General features: G+C 43.5%; 1 protein-coding gene across 1 annotated transcript in view; it reads right to left on the reverse strand.

Moving 5' to 3' along the window:
- NTN4 (netrin 4) overlaps nt 1–18,535 on the reverse strand; it is a 72,897-nt gene that overhangs the window by 35,278 nt on the left and 19,084 nt on the right. Inside the window, exon 3 of the mRNA XM_060245215.1 lies at nt 624–902. Within this exon, the coding sequence (XP_060101198.1) occupies nt 624–902 (279 nt within the window). The remainder of the gene's footprint in view (nt 1–623; nt 903–18,535) is intronic.

An 18,535-nucleotide genomic window follows, 5' to 3' on the forward strand; every position in this document is an offset into this window, starting at 1 on the left:
AAAATCGAGTGCCTTTACCTCAAAAATCTGCCCCCAGAACCCATGGATTGATTTATTATATCAGTCTCCATTGGGTATAATGGAGTGCCTAGCAGACATTTCCTCCTCCCCTTTCTGATGCCCTTGAGGGCCTCCAAACTGGGGGATCCCCTGCCCCAAATGGGGGTTGGCAACCCTAAATTGTTACGACATGGTCTTGACATATAAATTGGAAACTTCCTAGGCAATTTAAGGCACATTTAGAAAATAGAAGCTATATAAGGAAGCAAGGTACCACACTGTTGAATCCTGCAGCTTCTGTTTAAAAGATTATACTTCAGCACGTTTTAAAAGTATGGACTACATTTGTTTATGTTCACATTAGACTTCACATTAAACTAGTGCAGGTCTCTCTTGTCTGATTAGGTACATTTTCTAGATTATCCTCAAATTATGACAAATCTCATATTGTTTATTGCCCCTTTGTCCAGAACATCATAAATCCTAAAGAAAATTACAAGCTTCTCTTACTTCAGGATATTAATACCCAGAAATAAACAGCAGGCTTGACAATGTTTCTTATTTTTGCAATATTGATCTTATCACCTTAGATGCTGGAAACAGCTCATCTGACTTGCACTTACCACATGGAAGACTCCTGCACCTTTGACGGGCCTGAATCCTTTGATGGGCACACACTGGTCTGCATGGCCATTACAAAAGCAACTCCCCTTTACAATGAAATCATAAACAGCATAGTAGGTTAACTGTGGAAGTTTTGCATTCAGGTCATTGCTATGACAAGGGCAAGATTGTTGTTTAAGCAGTTGTACTCGAAGATTAGTGATCTTCAGCTGTGCCTGAGCTTCAGGGCTGTAAGGATCATCAGCAGAAAAAGGTGGAGACAAAGCTCGGTATATGACCTGTTAAAAAAGAAGGCTAAGTAAGTACACAATAAAGAGTGATGCAAACAAAATTCTCCACGGAGCTGCTGCCATAATGTAAGACCAGACACCAAAACTTCACCAAGCTCTGGATAGCTCATTTATTGAAGAGACTGCACCTTTGGGGAATAATAGGACATGGCAAGGATTTTAGAATCTGATTCTACCTGGAAAGGGCTACGAGTGCTGTTGAGGAAGCACCTCTGAATGAAAGACATGACAGCCAGCATGTGTCTGACTGGGATCTGAGAGAACTACATTTGAGAGCCAGTTTGGTGTAGTGGTTTTTGGTAGAGATCAGTTTCCCTAGAGGAAATGGCTGCTTTGGTAAGTGGACTTTATAGCAATAAACAGGGGGGGGGGGTTGTAGCAAGAATTCATTTCCATATTAGGCCACACACCCCTGATGTAGCCAATCCTCCAAGAGCTTACAGGGCTATTCTTACAGGGCCTACTGTAAACTCTTGGAGGATTGGCTACATTTAGGGTTCCCAAGACCAACCCTCAAAATACCTGGGGACTTTGGGGGTGGAGCCAGGAGACAATGGGGTGGAGCTAGGGGGGAGGGGGGGAAACGGCGAGCCGCCCCTGCGCAGCTGACGCCTCTTCTCTGCTCGCCGTGGTTGCTCCTCCAAGATGGGCTCAGGCAGCCACGGCGAGCGGAGAAGAGGCCGCCACGCCGCTGCCGCCTCGCCCGCTCCGCCTCTGGGGTGGAAGCGGAGGGGGGGGTGGAGGCGGGCTGGGGGCGTGGCGAGCCGCGAGTCCGGGTCCTAGAAGGGCCCGGATTCACGGCTCGCCATGCTCCTGGCCTGCCTCGCCCTCCCCTGCGCTGCTGCCACCTCTTGGCTGCTCCTCTGAGATGGGCTCAGCCTGGGTTCATCTCAGAGGAGCAGCTGCGGTGGGAGGGGAGGGGGCAGCAGCGGCGTGGCGGCCTCGCTGGCTCCGGGATGCGGCGGCTGGCCATGCTCCCCGGCGCCGTTTCCACCCCCTCCCCCCGCTTCCGTTTTTTGGGGGAGCGGGGGAAGAGGGTGGAAATCCTGGGGTCCCCCGCCAGGGCAGGAGGGTTGGGAAGCCTAGCTACATTGGGGGTGTGGCCTAATATACAAAGGAGTTCCTGCTACAAAAAAAGCCCCAGCAATAAATACAATCCTTCCCAAGCTCCACCTCTAAAATCTCCATAAATTTCCCAACCTGGACCTGGCAACCCTAGTTCCCACTGGGGAAGAAAAGTAGAGTATAAAAATAAAAGTATAAGAAGAAAGAAGTGGCAATAAGATTCCTACTTCATGCTTTGTTTCAAATTTCTATAATCCTCATCCTATTTAACTGCTTATTAGAAAACTCATTCTGTTGACTGCATCAATTTACACTGTGTAATCTGCCTCTAAACAAAATAAACCCAGTGGCACCTTAAAGAGTAACACTTATTCCAGTATGGAACAGAATTCACTTTTTCACATACAGTAGGTGAAATCTTTCTTCTATTGTATCTAAAGAAGAGAGCTCAGTCTCACAAAAGTTCATATTGGAATGCAAGTCTTTACGGTGCTGCTGGACTTCTGTTTTGTTTTTCTACAACAGACTAACACAACTACCCCACTGGAATTATTTGTCTTGATTCTCAGTGAGAAAGGTTGTCAATGAGTAAAGTAAACAAACAAACAATGGTGTCCAGTCTTTGAGGCTGTACAGTGTATAGTTTTCTAAGAGTACAAACTGCCATACAGTTCTGACAGACAAACTTTATTTTCCCCTATCCACAAAGTTGTCGATCAATAAAAAGATATAATAGTCATCCACTTGATCCCTTTATTGTACAGCAGGGGAGCTTCAAGGTTACCTGTGCACAAGAATGTTTAACTCTACCAGTTTATTGGCAATCAGCAGCTGATGCTCCAAGCGAGGGCAGATCCAACTGAACATTCATCTACTGCACATGAAATTTTGCAATGAACTTTATTGTAAAACTTGGAAAGACTTCATAATTTGGTTTAAAGTAGACCATTCTGCTGGTTCTATTCCTGATGGCACTGTGGGCCTTTTCCAGGACCGGATCTACATGTTTTTCGAGGGGGAGCAAAATTAAAAAATGGTGCCCCCTTATGGGCCATTCTATCTTATGGTCCCATAGAATACAATGGACTCCATACAAAATTTGGCGCCCCCCCACTGTCAGTGCCCGGGGCAAGCACCCCCTTCTGCCCCCCCTAGATCTGGCCCTGGCCTTTTTGTCCTTGAAATACACCTGAAATTTATGACAGACAAAATCCATAGTTTACCATAATAAACTTGCTCTAGGAATACTAACAGGTCTCCATGGCTGAGTTGGGATTAGAACCTAGGGCTCCCAGATGAGATGACTCCAGGTGAACTTGGAGTCTAGTACTATTTTGGTGACAGCTTTAAGTAAGTTTATGAGTCCGACATTTCTAATTTTAGAATTTAAAGAATTTGCTTCTTATTTCTGAGCAAATTCAATATAACAAATGTTGAGTCTAGTGGCACTTTTAAGACAACAAAAGTTTATTCACGATATATGGTTTCATGTGCAAGCACACTTCCTCAGATACATAGAAATGGAAGTGAATGTTTCATATAGATATAGGCAGATGCCTGTACATAGGGAAACAGCAAATAAGCTTCAGACCAACATGGCTGCCCAGCTGAATTCAAGTTCAATGTAGTTACTTAAACTATGAATGCATTCGCACCACACTAAATAATGTGTTTTACATTCAGATTTTTACTGTGTAAGAATAGCAAAAATCTTGATAAAATGCATTATCTAGTGAGGTGTGAATGCCCCATATAAGCCATCACAGTACCATATTTACAAAAGGAATTCACAGAAAAAATAATTTATACATAAATATTACATCAGTTAACTAACAAACCAGGATAGGGAAACTGCTAAAAACATTAAGACAAATCAAGATTGGTAGCCGTGATTGTCTGTAGCAGTAGAAAAGAGCAGAAGTCCATTTGTATCTGAAGAAGTGAGCAGTGATTCACAAAAGCTCATAACCTGCTACAAATGTTAGTCTTTAAAGTGCTACTGGACTCTTGTTCTTTTCTACTTCTAGATACATGTTTAGCATATTACAGAGAATTTACATTAAATGGTCAACTCTGCAGGAAACAGAAACAGATTGCACATGTTTAGCTCTTATTCTTCCAGCTACTACCACAAAGTCAGACAATAAATAATAGAGCCTTTCAGAATTCATTAATGTAGTGATTCCACTAAGGAGGCCAAAGAGAAATCTCTTTCTGGGATCATTAAATAAAGGGTGGTATAAGAGCCACATAGAATTAAAGTCAGATATTTGAGAGCCGCAAGACATGAACATCGAGATGTTTGGAAGCAGGAAGGAAGGAAACAGGTGGAGGAGGAAAGAAAGCAACTTTAACTTTAAATGCATTCTCCAAGCCTCTGGCTGGCTTGACTTAGATCACTGATTTAAAGAGGGAAATGCCTTCTCAAAGCTGGTCAATGGGGTGGTGGGGACCTTGAGAGCCACACAATATGTATTAAAGAGCCACATGTGGCTCCCGAGCTACAGTTTGGCCACCCCTGGACTAGCCTATTTTTTATTCTCTCTTTGTAAAGCAGGGGTCCCCAACCTTCTCTGTGAGCACCTTTGGAATTCTGCCATAGGATGCAACCACAAAATGGCTGTCACAGAGGTGAAGCCAACCACAAAATGGCTGCTGCAAGAGGTGGAGCCAAACACAAACTGACAGGGAGTTAAGTTGGTCAGGCTACACTTGGAATATTGTGTGCAGTTCTGGAGGCCTCACTTCAAAAAGGATATGGACGGGTGCAGAGGAGAGCGACAAAGATGATCAGGGGCCTGGAGACCAAGGCCTGAAAGGAAGGGCTGAGGGACTTGGGAATATTCAGTCTGGGTAAAAGGAGGTTGTGGGAGGGGAACATGATTGCTCTCTTTAAGTATTTGAAGGGCTGTCACTTAGAGGAGGGCAGGGAGCTGTTCCTGTTGGCAGCAGAGGATAGGACTCACAATAATGGGTCTAAATTAAGGGTGGGAAGGTACTGGCTGGAAGAACTTTTTTACAGTAAGAGTTGTTCAGCAGCGGAATCAGCTACTAGGGAGGTAATGAGCTCCCCCTCACTGGCAGTCTTTAAGTAGCAGCTGTACAAACCCTTGTCAGGGATGCTCTAGGCTGATCTTGCATTGAACAGGGGGTTGGATTAAATGGCCTGTATGGTCCCTTCCAACTCTGTGATTTCATGAATCTATAAGTTATACATGATTCTAATAGTAAATCTTCAGCATTTCAGGCAGAAGTTCTGTTTAACAGGATACCTTTTAAAACGAACATTTTAAATTTTGCATACACTCAACTTATATTCAGTCAGGCAGTGAAGATGCTTGTACTGTGGTAGCAGCTACTGCTAAAGCAACATTTTAAAAAATCTGCACAGCAAATCAATTCTCCAATGGCCAATAAAAGGCAGAAGCCCCCATTTAACTCTGTTCACTTTCTAAAACCAATTGGCAGGCCCCATGGCATCCACAGGCACCACGATGGGGACTCCTGTTTTAAAGTAAGAGATCTTACATCTGTACAAAGCCTTGATAATGTGACCTTTGTCAAAAGCCTTCTCTGTTATTAATTTCATTGCTTGGGAATAATAACCTGAAACTTGATTCCACCATTTCAATGGACTGTCCCTTTTGTGACTTCTGGGGAGCCACAGATTAATGATGTTGACTTCAAGGTCATCAAGTCCAACCCACTGTATTTTCTCATCTCCTACATTTGTTTTAGCTAGATTTCTCTCCTGGCCAAGACTTGGCTCTTTTTCAGAACTGCCAGATTTCACTTAGACTGGGGCAGTTGGGGTTGGGAAGAATTGTGAGGGAACAGAAAGATTTAGAAAATTTACATTTCAAACATGAATGGAAGTAGTATGCTCTGTGCACTCTGTCAACATGCCAGCTGTGGTAGTGACCAGTGTGCTGGAGACAACCACAATTAAATGTCTCAGGGCCTGTATCCAAGGCAGAAGGAAACATCTATGGGTTTTTAAAGCTCAAAGTAAAAAAATAAGACAATAACACCATCAACTATTCCTTCCTAGGTGTATAATGAAATCAGACACCTCTGTTATGGATTGGCAACATCTTAGGTATGTAGGGTTTTTTAAAAGGACAATTAACCTGGAAATAGAAGGAAAGTTAGGCTAGAAAAGGCAGCAAGACATAGCTCATGCATTGTGTTTACCCTAAGTCAAAATGTTGAGCTTTTGATGGGGAGTCTAAATAATTAGTAACACATTTTAAAAGCCTTTTATTTCTCTTTCTATCACACACAAAACCTTCAATACTTATCTGGGGTGGGGATCTCTATCAGGCAGGTCTGAACACAAACCCAAAGAAATCATATTGCTGGGAGTTGTGTACTTCCTTAGGCTTTTTCTGTTTACACCTATTTAAATGCTGTACAGTCCTGACCACAATGACTTTTTAGTGGCTTTATGAACATGAGATGCCTTCAGATATGAAAGAAAACTGCTTGGATGGCATCCAAATTTTAGACATTCATTTCCTTTTGTAGAGGATGATGGAAAATACAGGCTGAGAATTTCCCAATAAAACCCAGCACTATGGCTTCTTTTGATAAAAGATAAACAAAAATAGCATCATAACTTTCTTTGTTCTTTCTTTTGTCAGACTTGTAGAGAAATTGTAGAGAAATTAACTAATACTAGGGAAACAAGAGCTTTTTAGTGTTCTGGCCTGCAGGCATTTTTTCAGTCAAACATATGGTTACTGCTTGACAGATTCAGATCAGGTTTATTGCATAGGGCCAATGGCCATTACAAACAATAAAAATAATGTACAATAGAATACAGTAAAACTAGATCAAAACCGTGCTTGACATAAATACTGGATTTATCGTTACAGGGCAAAGATCATTTGCTGTCCAGTGCTTTGGCTGCTTAGTTTTCTAGATTAAAATCCATTTGTCCTGTTTCTTGGACTCACCTGATCACAATGAACTGCAATTTTGAAACGTCTTAAAGTCATGACACCTCACCCTGAACAACTTGATATAGGATGAGATAAATTCTGGAACTGTAAATAGCTATCACATTTATGTATGTTTTGTGTCACATCTGAGGAATGTATCCAAAGAAATAAGAAGGCAATAGAGGCTGTGTCCAGGATACCTTCTCACTTTGCTATTTCTCCTTTAGTTATGCTTGTTAGCTTACAGCTTGATTTGCACTGTAGAATCAGGATGTTTTTTATGGAACAAAGGCCACATGAGATTTGTTGCTTTAAAAAAAAATATAAGTCCTTTATTGTGAAGAAACTCCATGGTGATTACGAAAGGTAGAATAAAAGGTTCTAGCTATCAGGGATGGAGAGATATTGGAGAGATTAGGAGAAGGTTAGTTGGAGGGAAGGAGCACCTAAGAGTAGAATTCTGGGTGACCTTTCTAGCCTTGGTAGCTCTACTGCTTCTCTGAAGCACTGTTGTGGTCTGTGCAAAGAAACATTGTACAGTCCTCCACTTCCAGCAGTAGTGACATCCACGTCTCTCACAGTGTAGAGTTTAAGCAGATAAAGCTTTATTGATCGCCTTATGTCCCTAGGAGGAAAAGCCTCAACTCCTTATCTTGTTTGTTTTGGGCACAGCCGCACAGGTATAGGGCTTGGAGGGGAAGATAGTAACACAGGACCACTGTTAATAGCCCAGCTTCCTCCTAGGCCCTCTATAGCATTGCCACCATTGCTCAAATGACAGGGAAGCAGAAATTTGTTTCACCCTTTAGCTAGTGATTTTGGAAAGTTACAAAAGAGACCCAAGCATCCCTAACTCTGTTCAAGGGTGAAGTCAGCAGGGTGGGGCTTATGAATTTTATTTCACCTTTCCCACATAAATCAAGCAATGGTTATAAACGTCCTTATGCCAGAACTCCTGTGTGCATTTAACCCTTCACAGAGATGTACGGTAGTGAATTAGAAGAGCCACACATTGCATCATAAAACTTTTAAAGGCACAAGTGCATGGCAGAACCAAAGCAAGCATCGTTCTATATTATCTGTTCCCAGTCCTGTCTTGTTCTTAGCCTTGCCATTTTCTAGTTACATAACACTATGGGTCACTTTCCCCCCCAATCCCATAGTTTATTCCTTCTGACTACACCTTGTAAGGTTTCTCCAGCCACCTTGGTTACCATCCAGCATTCCATGCTGTCCAGAACACTTGTCCATCCAGGTCTGTGGATAGGTTTGGCACTGTAGTTTGGCTGAACTTGATAACTCAGTGGAAGTTGGTGTTTTGGCCAAATTTTTTCAAAAATAGTCTTTAATGGCTTTAGAAGTTTTTTAGTGGGAGCTTATTGTAAGGAGATAGGTTCTTCATTCTGCTTGTTTTTGAAGGCTGAGTGTGAGCATAGGGGAAATGTTACTGGGGGGAGGGCAGTCTGCTCACCTATTACTATTAATACATTAACTGTAATATTTCAGAAAACCAGTAGGAAATTTTCTTTCCCATTTCAACAGATAGTATATATGGGGTAAGATCAGGAATGAGGTCCAATTCAAGAAATATCTGGGGGCTTTGGGGGTGGAGCCAGGAGACTTTGGGGGTGGGGTCAGGAGACATTGGGGATGGAATCATGAGCAAAGTTGGAACAAGTACAATTGAACTCCAAAGGGAGTTCTGGCCATCACATTGAAAGGAACTGCACATCTTTTCAATGTATATATACACTGTGGCTAAGAGCCACTGATGGACCTCTGCTCCATATTTTTATCTAACCCCCTCTTGAATCTGGCTATGCCTGTAACCGCCACCACTTCCTGTGGCAGTGAATTCCACATGTTAATCACCCTTTGGGTGAAGAAGTACCTCCTTTTATCCGTTCTAACCCGACTGCTCAGCAATTTCATTGAATGCCCACGAGTTCTTGCATTGTGGTTTACCAGAGGTTTACAAGATTATGCATGGGACGGAGAAGGTAGAGAAAGAAGTACTTTTCTCCCTTTTTCACAATACAAGAACTCGTGGGCATTCAATGAATGAAATTGCTGAGCAGTCGGGTTAGAATGGATAAAAGGAGGTACTTCTTCACCCAAAGGGTGATTAACATGTGGAATTCACTGCCACAGGAGGCGGAGGCGGCTACAGGCACAGCCAGCTTCAAGAGGGGGTTAGATAAAAATATGGAGCAGAGGTCCATCAGTGGCTATTAGCCACAATGTGTATATATATATGTGTGTGTGTGTGTGTGTGTGTGTGTATATAAAAATTATTGGCCACTGTGTGATAAAGAGTGGCCATTGGCCTGATACAACATGGCTTCTCTTATGTTCTTAATGCCTTCCCTCCATTAGAAATAATGGATAGGGGCACCTTCTTTGGGGGCTCATAGAATTGGCCCCCCTGGTCCAATTCTTTTGAAACTTGGACGGTGTTTTGAGGAGAGGCGTCAGATGCTATGCTGTGAATTTGGTGCCTCTACCTCAAAGAACATCCTCCCAGAGCCCCAGATACCTGTGGATCAATTCTCCATTATTCCCTATGGGAATTGTTCTCCATAGGGAATAATAGAGTGTCCAGTAGACATTTCCCTCCCCCCCCCCACTTTCTAAAGCTTTCTAAAGCACGGGGAGGGCCTCCAAACCGAGGAATCCCCTGCCCCCCCCCCCCCCGTTACACACACACTTACTGGGTCTGATTCCTCCACAATTTTACTTGCTCTGAAAACAAAAATGAAACTAATGGAGGACCTGTGCTCTGACAAAACTGCTGCTGACCCTTCCCCATGAAGTGCTTCCTGTTTCCTGCTCAACTTTAAAGGCACACATTATAAAAACGGACCTATTTGTCAAGTTTCTAAACCTGCCAGAGCTCTAGAGGTACATGGTGACTGTGGGAGCGGGGCTTCCCCCAGCTGGCCAGCTGGCTGGGGGTGGAGGGAAACTTGTAAAACCAGGGGATCCCCCACTGGGACCTATGGATTGGGAAGCCTAGATGAGGATAAGTTTATACCAAGTCCAGATAAATTATGCTTGGGCATAATCGGCTCAAGAACCCATCAGAACTCAGAGGAAATGTCATCCTCCAGACGACAGGTGTGCATATGTGTGTAGAAGGAGCAGCAATTCCTGCACACCTGATTCATGGAACTCACAACGTCACTTGCAACTGAGTTCATTACCTTGCCTGCCTTAGGCCACAGCTATCTAGGCAAGCCCATTTCATACTTACAGTGCTGTTATCAAAGTTGGCCATTTTCACAAGTGATGGTTTTTGTAGTTCCTGCAATTGTACATTGAATTAAAAACACACACACAAAACCAAACTGATCGATATGTATATGGCTTCTCTTTAGCCTTATGTTTCGGATCAATATTATTTACACCAGATATCTTCTAGATAGTTGCAAAACAGGCAATGATAAACTAGATATTAGATATTACTTTTGGAGGCTTAATGAAAGCAGCTGGCATAGGGTTGCCAAGTCCAATTCAAGAAATATCTGGGGACTTTGGGGGTGGATCCAGGAGACTTTGGGGGGTGGATCCAGGAGACATTAGGGGTGGAGCCAAGATCAAGGCTGTGACAAGCATAATTGAACTCCAAAGGGAGTTCTGGCCATCACATTTAAAGGGACGGCACACCTTTTCAATTCCTTCCTTCCATAGGAAATCATGAAGGATAGGGGCACCTTCTTTTGGGGCTCATAGAATTGGACCCCCTGTTCCAATCGTTTTTAAACTTGGGGGGTATTTTGGGGTGAGGCACTAGATGCTATAATGAAAATTTGGTGCCTCTACCCCAAAAAACAGCCCCCCCAGAGCCCCAGATACCCGCGGATCAATTCTCCATGATTTTCTATGGGAATAAATCTCCATAGGGAATAATAGAGTTCCCAGCGGACATTTCCCTCCCCTCCCCCCTCTTTCTGATGACCCTGAAGCGGGGGGTCTCCAAACCGGGGGATCCCCTGCCCTCACCTGGGGATTGGCAACCCTAGTGGGGTGCCTGTGCCTACGCTAGGGGATGGGACCGATGCCACAGGGACGGGCTCGAAACACTCTATAACCCCTCAAAAGAACAGCAGTCTAGCTCGCTTCCCCCGAGCCCCGCCGCCATAAGCCTCAAGGGGGCTCATTTTGCGGCATCTCCCGGCGGGAGGGTGGCACCCGCACGGGACACATATCAAATGAAAGAGGGGGCGCAGGGCTATCAGAAACAGCCGGCGGAGGGAGTCGGGAGACCACCCCACTGGGGGATCCACACCCCGAAAGTGATGAAGGTGGCGCAGATAGAGCCAACAGAGCAAACAGGACAAAATAAATAGGCTGCATTATGCAGCACAGTTGAGAAAGTGCCTTATCCCATATACTGATGAAGTATATACAGGATTTCAGAACAAAATTGTTTCCGGCGGTGATATTTGGGGGATTTTTGGGGATGTCACAGGAAGTGCTGTGAAGTCACTTCCTGTTTCCGGCAGTGGCATTTGGGGGAAATGATGTCATTTGGGGGAAATGATGTCACAGGAAGTGATGTCACTTCCCATTTCCGGCAGGTGACGCGGGGAGATGATGTCACCGGAAGTGATGTCACTTCCTGTTTCCTGTGGTGGCATGCCGTCACCGGAAGTGGCGTCACTTCCTGTTTCCGGCGGCGCACGCGCTTTGCGCGCGCGCACCCCTACCTTCCCCCCCCCCAACGTTTCCCTGGCTGGCCTTCAGACATTATGGTCACCCTACTTAAAGGGGCAGACATTTTGCAAACGGCTCAGGAGCTCTACAACATGAAGCCTAAAGGTATGTTCTCCCCCCCTCCACCCCCACCCCCGCTTCCAGAGTTTTGAAGAGTGGGAGATGAGGCTGCGAACCCAGAAGTCTCCCGCCAGAGCGGGAGGTTTGGGAAGCCTAAGCTGGCAAGGCAGAGCAACACTGCGCATGCAGCTTGACACAGTTAAAACATTCAGTTGTTGGATATTACTAGAGGGAAGAAGAAAATTAGGGTAGATCATTAACCACCTACTGCTCACAGGACAGCAAAAGGTTTTTTTTTTAAACACAATGTCTAAGAAGACTCTGAATGCCAATAAACCGTAATAGTAGTATATACAAGCAATGTTGATGTTGCGTTTCAGTGGCAGTCTCCTTAAATGGTTACAACTATTTTGGTCTCACCCTATCAGTCAGACCTATTTCCCATTCACCTTATGCCACTCTCACATTCGTCTTTTCAGTGGGGCTTCCTTCCAATTTCACACTGTCTGCCCCAGGACTGCAGCAAGTGTTGGTGTTTTCGTGCAGAAAACAGAAACCGCTAAAAACCAGTTTCTGTTTGCTGCACAAAAATTCCGACACTTGCTGCAGCCCCGGGGCAGATAGTGTGAAATCAGAAGGAAACCGTTCTGAGAAGACGAACTTGAGAGTGGCGTGAGGTGAATGCGAAATTGGTCTCAGTTTTCATGGGGATGAATCCAGGATGAGTTTTGCTTGAGCTTCGAGTTAACAGGGAGAAATTAGGATTTTGTATATATGCATAGAAATTACTAATTACAGTGCATTCCGCCCCACCACAAACAAGACTTTAACATTGCAAAAACTTAACAAAACCAAATATTCCGGAGTGAAAAGGGCAAGCATATGAAACAAACAAACCAAAAACTTAGCAGCTAAATAGGCTTTCTATTATTCCATAGTCCAACAAATCTAAAATGTGTATGATAATGTTACTGCGCCTCTTGACTGTTCTTGCAGTAGGTTTTGAGTCCAGTACAGCAGAATTGATTGATGAGTCAGGAAGGTTCAAGCTAGGCAGGAAGAACAAAAGGTTCACAACAAAAAACAAAGTCCTTTTGGTTCAAGGTTTGGGAGCCAATGATTTATTATCAGGACTTTTTTTTTAGCAGGAACACAGTTCCGGCTGGCTTGGTGTCAGGGGGTGTGGCCTAGTATTCAAATGAGTTCCTGCTGGTGTAATGATGACATCACAGAGTGTGACCTAATATGCAAATGAGTTCCTGCTGAGGTTTTTCTACAAACAAAGCCCTGTCTATTATATACACAAATTTGTTGTTCAGTGATGCCACTAGGGCACCTATCCCTTCCAAAATTGCTAGTGGTTCATGTGCATGCTGCCTAGTCATTTCAAAGCAAATTAAAATTGACCATGTCATGTTCTTATTGTAGTGAATTCTGCTTTCCACTCCCTTTTCTGCATCTTGTTTTCATTTTATACATGTGCAGAGAATATACTTGATTTTGAAGAGCTTTGAGTAAATCAACAAGAACAGGCAGAACAGTGCTCAGACCTCAACTATTTGCTACTACTCACTCTAGCTATTGAATGCATAGTTTTCTTTTGGAAAGTACCCAGTGTGCTGATGAGTTTATAACCATTATTATTCTTGTTTGAAAAGCACAAGTATAATATTTTATTGAACCAACTCAGTTCTATTTTCAGTGGGATGTAAAAGTTAAAACCAATTACTCCCAGGTAAGTGTTATGGAAATTTGCAGCGCGCAATTTCATTGATTTGAAGAAGCTGTACATTAAGAAGGGGGTTAAAACACATGTACTCCCATGGGGAACATTTCCATAATGGGAAGGCTGCCCCAGTAGCCAACTGCTTTCAACTTTTATTTAAGAATCTGCAGTGGAATAATAAAATATACCGTACATCTTGCCATCACAGTAGGAAAACATTGTGGGATCTGCGCAAGCCAAGGACTCCAACTTCCAAGGTTGGAGAGAGGCTGCTCTTAGGAGTGCTATTGGATTCACAGATTAAATTCTGTTGCACCTCATGGTCTGAATCTGGCATTGGATCTCCCCTGGAGAAAATGGCTGCTTTGAAGTTGGATTCTGTGCCACTGTTCCATACTGAAGCCTCTCCCCTCTCTAAACCATGCTCTCCCAGGTCCATCCCCAAAGTCTCTAGGTATTTTCCAACATAGACCCAGCAACCCTGCTCAGAACCCTAGGTTCATATTCATACCTGTTTTGCTCAGTTAGCTCTTAATGTCAGTATAATCCATGCCATTTTCTTTTTAATATATTTTATTTCTATCAAAGGACCCAGGGAGAAAAAGGTTACAGAGCATGGGCAGTTAATAAAGTTGTTCCTGTATTACACACTGCAAGACCTCCACCCCCTCAATCAGTCTGGCTTGCAACAGAAGAGAAAGGACCTAGACTCTTACAGTTTAAGATAACTGCTAATTTCTTAACAGGGATATTAGTTTCTTATCTCAGTGCATATGCTAACATCATTTAGTCCTTACATCTGTATTCTCACCGATCCCGTAGAAGGGCTATAAATTCTTTTTATTTCTTATTTGGAATAGTGGACAGGAATAGGAAATTGTAATGTAATTAACAGTAGAATGTAATCTGGAGTGGTAGACTGGTGGAAAGTATTTCTCTGGTCTGGGGACAGAGGAGATAAGACTGCACTGCTAGTCACACTACATCAAAGAAGAGAATGCTGAACTGTTGTCTCCATGCTTGAGGAGACGGATGGAGCATATAGCTGGATCTCAGTTAATTGCTTTCAGCATTTCCTTTACTATGTTTGTCCCCATAATTAAACCCAAACAAATGCTGACTATATAAATTAAGCTTGTTGTTCCAGTTTGGTTCTTGCATCTGTTAAACACCTTTATTCTGCTGTATGCCAATTTGCTGCTTGCCCTCTACCTATATGTATGGACTGGTAACTTCCATTTCACTGTATCTGAAGAAGTGTGCATACACTTGAAAGCTTATACTTTGAATAAAACTTCGTTGGTCTTAAAGGTACTACTAGACTTGAACTTTGTTCTAATTTCTTAGTAAGGCGGAGAAAGAAAGCAGCAGTAAAAGCTACTGAAGAGCATATGGAGAAGAAGCAGCCCTGCACATCCATTAAGTTAACATTTTGGACTTTCTCTTTTACTTGTGTTACAGGGCACTGTTTGCCAGGATTCACCTTTGTTCTGAGTACCCTTTCTGAAGGGCACTCAAGATCCTGTCTCTGTAAATGTTGCTATGTTCATAGCGATTATGATTCAGTTTTACCTCTAGCTGTGCAGTTGTTGAGTTTATAATAAATGTTTATTACCTTGAAAACCATAACACACTGAATGTTTTTTTTCTTCTTGAAGCAATTTCACATTTGCTTGCCAAGCCTCATGAGTGCTGTCATATACTGATTTGACCCCCCCCCCCATCAGATCTCCAACTGGAAAAGGTAGGAGAGGGATCTATATAGCTGGGGTCCTGCTGGGCTACATCAGCATGTTCCTTTCTCATTACTCTCTGGTTGAATCATATAGGACTCAAGCTAGAGTGCCTCATTTCAGGCAGAATCCCCTATAGCTCAAAAATAACCAGAGAATCCCTGGACAGTACAGACCAGCAAGTACCCTTGGTCTTCCAAGTAAGGAGGCAAATCAACAATGGTAACAACATTGTGTTTCAGTGTTTGAAATGATTAGATCCTTTTCCTTCCAAGGTAACAACAAGGGTCAGTAAAAGAGCAACGCAAAGCTGCAGAAATTTCAGTTCTTTGGGTTTGCCTCATGTTCCTTTTACCGGCAACACGGTTTTTGATTGAAAGTGAATCTAATGTTTTTTTTATCTTTCAGGGCTGAACTTGGTGGCTGCTATGAAGGTATTGCTACTATTATTATATAAATTCCAAGAGGGCTCAGCATGACAGTCTTATGCCCCCCACCTTTTCAAGTGCTACTCCCCCAACCTGTTTTGACACTTGAAAAAGCACCAGTGGGGGAACAAGAACATGCATGGTATTTTAAAATGACTTTAAAACAGTATGGCATCCTTGAGGCAGCCGCAAGAATGCTCTTCTGTCTAATTTGGCCCTCAGTTTTTGATACATACAATCTTAACACATTGCTATATTAATTTCTGATGTAACATATTGATGAACTTTGAAAATATTATTTCTTTCGTTTGGCTGTAGGGCCCAGACATCTTATTTGGCAAGCAATGCATATTAATACAACTTGGATCTGTTTGGCCTACAGTTGGAAAGTGTGTGCATGTGAGAGAGATCACGGCCATCAACCATGGGCAAACTTGAACCATGGACTATCCAGGAACTACTCATTGATCCACTGCATCAGTGTACATGTATCAGTTCATTTTGGTGAATTTTGACATTATCTCAGAAAATATCCCACAATCCTGCTCCACCCAAATATAGGGTGGAGTTAATGTCAACAGTTTAAAGTACCTAGTTTTAGGCCTTTTGAATTTGAAATGTACTGTTACTACAAATTTATTTTGAATATTTTGCTAATGTAAGTAAAACAGCAATACAACACCTATAAACTTTTCCCATGCTACAATTAAAAATGCTGCAAATTAAAAATATATTTATTTGAGATGATTGGGGGTGTGTGTGTGTTAAGTGCATATCCTTAAATCTTAAATCACATCAATCTAATAACTTGTATACAGTATGCCTTTTGTAACAGAAGACTTCTTGTCAGAAACTGTAAATTATTAACAAGACACAGGAAGTTTATTAAGCTATAAGTGGACCACTACTGTTGCTTAGAGTCCTCTTCTGCTATACAGTATCTTTGTCTGGCTATCAGATGAAGTGGATTCTAGGTGACAGATGCCTCTCCCTTTGTACTGAAAAGTGTTACTGATGTTTATAAAGTCGCTTTGTGCACTTCAGCTTTCATTTCGTATGAGTGCAAAAGCTACAGAGTAAGAAATCATGAGACACACAGAGTATTTACAGATAAATTGTTAAACAGTTGCCATAATGGATACATTGGATGGAAATCAGAAAGTATACTTTTAATTGTTTACTAAGATTATTCATTTTTTGTCTATTAAGGTAGATTTCTGCTCAGTCCAGTAGGACAAAAGACACAACTCCAACAGCTGCCACTTGTGTCTCACTAAGCTACACCTAGACTTCCTCTAGGTTTAAAAAAAAAATGTTTAAAAAGCAAATATTATGAGAGGTAATGGACTTTTATTCATGGAAGCTATCTTTGTCCAGGATCCAACTTTTGTTTCCAACACCTGACCCAGAAATCCCCAGTTCACTTGCTTTTGAGGTTGTATTGCTTTTTACAGAAGAGTGGGCTGTGAGGCAGAGGAGCGGTTCCTTAATTTTTTTTTCACATACTGTTCCTATAGATGCACATCAATAGCCAAAATGACAGATACAGCTAACAGCAGTAACCTATGCAAGACAAACCATGAAAGTCAATCAGTCTCCCAAAACAACTACTTCCTGGAGTGCATTAGTCAAGCAGAGAAGTTTACATCCATATAGGGGGCTCTTTAGAATAGCACTTTATTGAGCCACAACCTATTTTGCCTTGCATGGCTGAATAGTGGCCACAGCAATCCTAAATTTGAGCACAATGCAAAATTCCCCCCCTTTGTCCAAGAACTGTCCAAGAACTGCCTCTCCCTGATTTTTGAAATAATATCCAACAGAATTTCGCCCTCATAGCAATGCTGTAACACACACACACACCACCATTATGCAGGGATGAAATGTAGCACTACTTATGCTACGTAATGTACTGAGTTACAAGACTTGTAGTAGGCAACATGCTTTATTGGCGAGTACATCACAAAGAGAACATGGTGGGGCCGGGTCCCCGATTATATACATCTCCCAGAACAACCCTCTTGCCTGGCCAGGTCCAATCCTGGCCAGTTAAACTTCCCGCCACAGATCTTCATAGGTGGAGTGTATTTACGTCCTTACATCTGGTGAACTGCGGTCTCCCACTGGTCACCTCTGCGTGCACGCACGTGCCGTTGCAATTCAGGGACCGAATTGCAAGACACAACACTCCTCCCCCCCTAGTTCAAGGAACATAGTCTTTCAAGTAAGCCAGTGCCCTTCGTTCCCTACTCAACCTCCTAGGTTTTATTTGGGGAACTGGAACGGCTGCTGTGGCTGTGGGGGCTGCTGCTTCCTCGTTGTGGGGTGTAGCTAGGAGAGTGCTGTCCAGTGCCTGCTCCAGGACCTCTCCTTGCACCCCCATGGGGGAGGGGTTGCTCCAGCCGCTGCTAGGCTCCTCCGCCCACAGAGCCGGCGTGGCTGGCACTGGCTGGATGGCCTCTGGTGGTGTTACCGCTATTACCCCGCTACCTGCTCCCCCGGTCTCTGCCTGTTTTTCCGGCACGGTGTGGCGAGGCAGCTGATCAATGTGCCTTCTCAGGATCTGGCCCCCCTCAGACGAGACCTCGTAAGAGTGGGACCCAGTGACCCTCAGCACCCGGGCTGGTAACCACTCCCGTTCGCTTGCAAAGTTATTCGTGTAGACCGGATCCCCAGGAAAGAACCCCCCAGCGGCTTCTCTTGTCTCAGGGGAACTGCGGAGGTCTGGGGCCCGGTCTGGATGCAACCTATTTAGCCTAGAGGTCGACTTCCTCCCCATGAGCAGCTCTGCTGGGCTTAAACTGGTGACTGGGTTGGGGGTGATTCGGTTCCCAAATAGGAAGGCTGCAAGGCGGTGGTCCCAATCCCCCTGTACTATGCGACCCAGGGCCTCCTTGGTGGTGCGCATCATGCGCTCTGCTTGGCCATTGGTGGCTGGATGGAAGGGAGC

Source organism: Heteronotia binoei, chromosome 8 (genome assembly GCF_032191835.1).
Source record: "Heteronotia binoei isolate CCM8104 ecotype False Entrance Well chromosome 8, APGP_CSIRO_Hbin_v1, whole genome shotgun sequence".
NCBI classification, from domain to species: domain Eukaryota; kingdom Metazoa; phylum Chordata; class Lepidosauria; order Squamata; family Gekkonidae; genus Heteronotia; species Heteronotia binoei.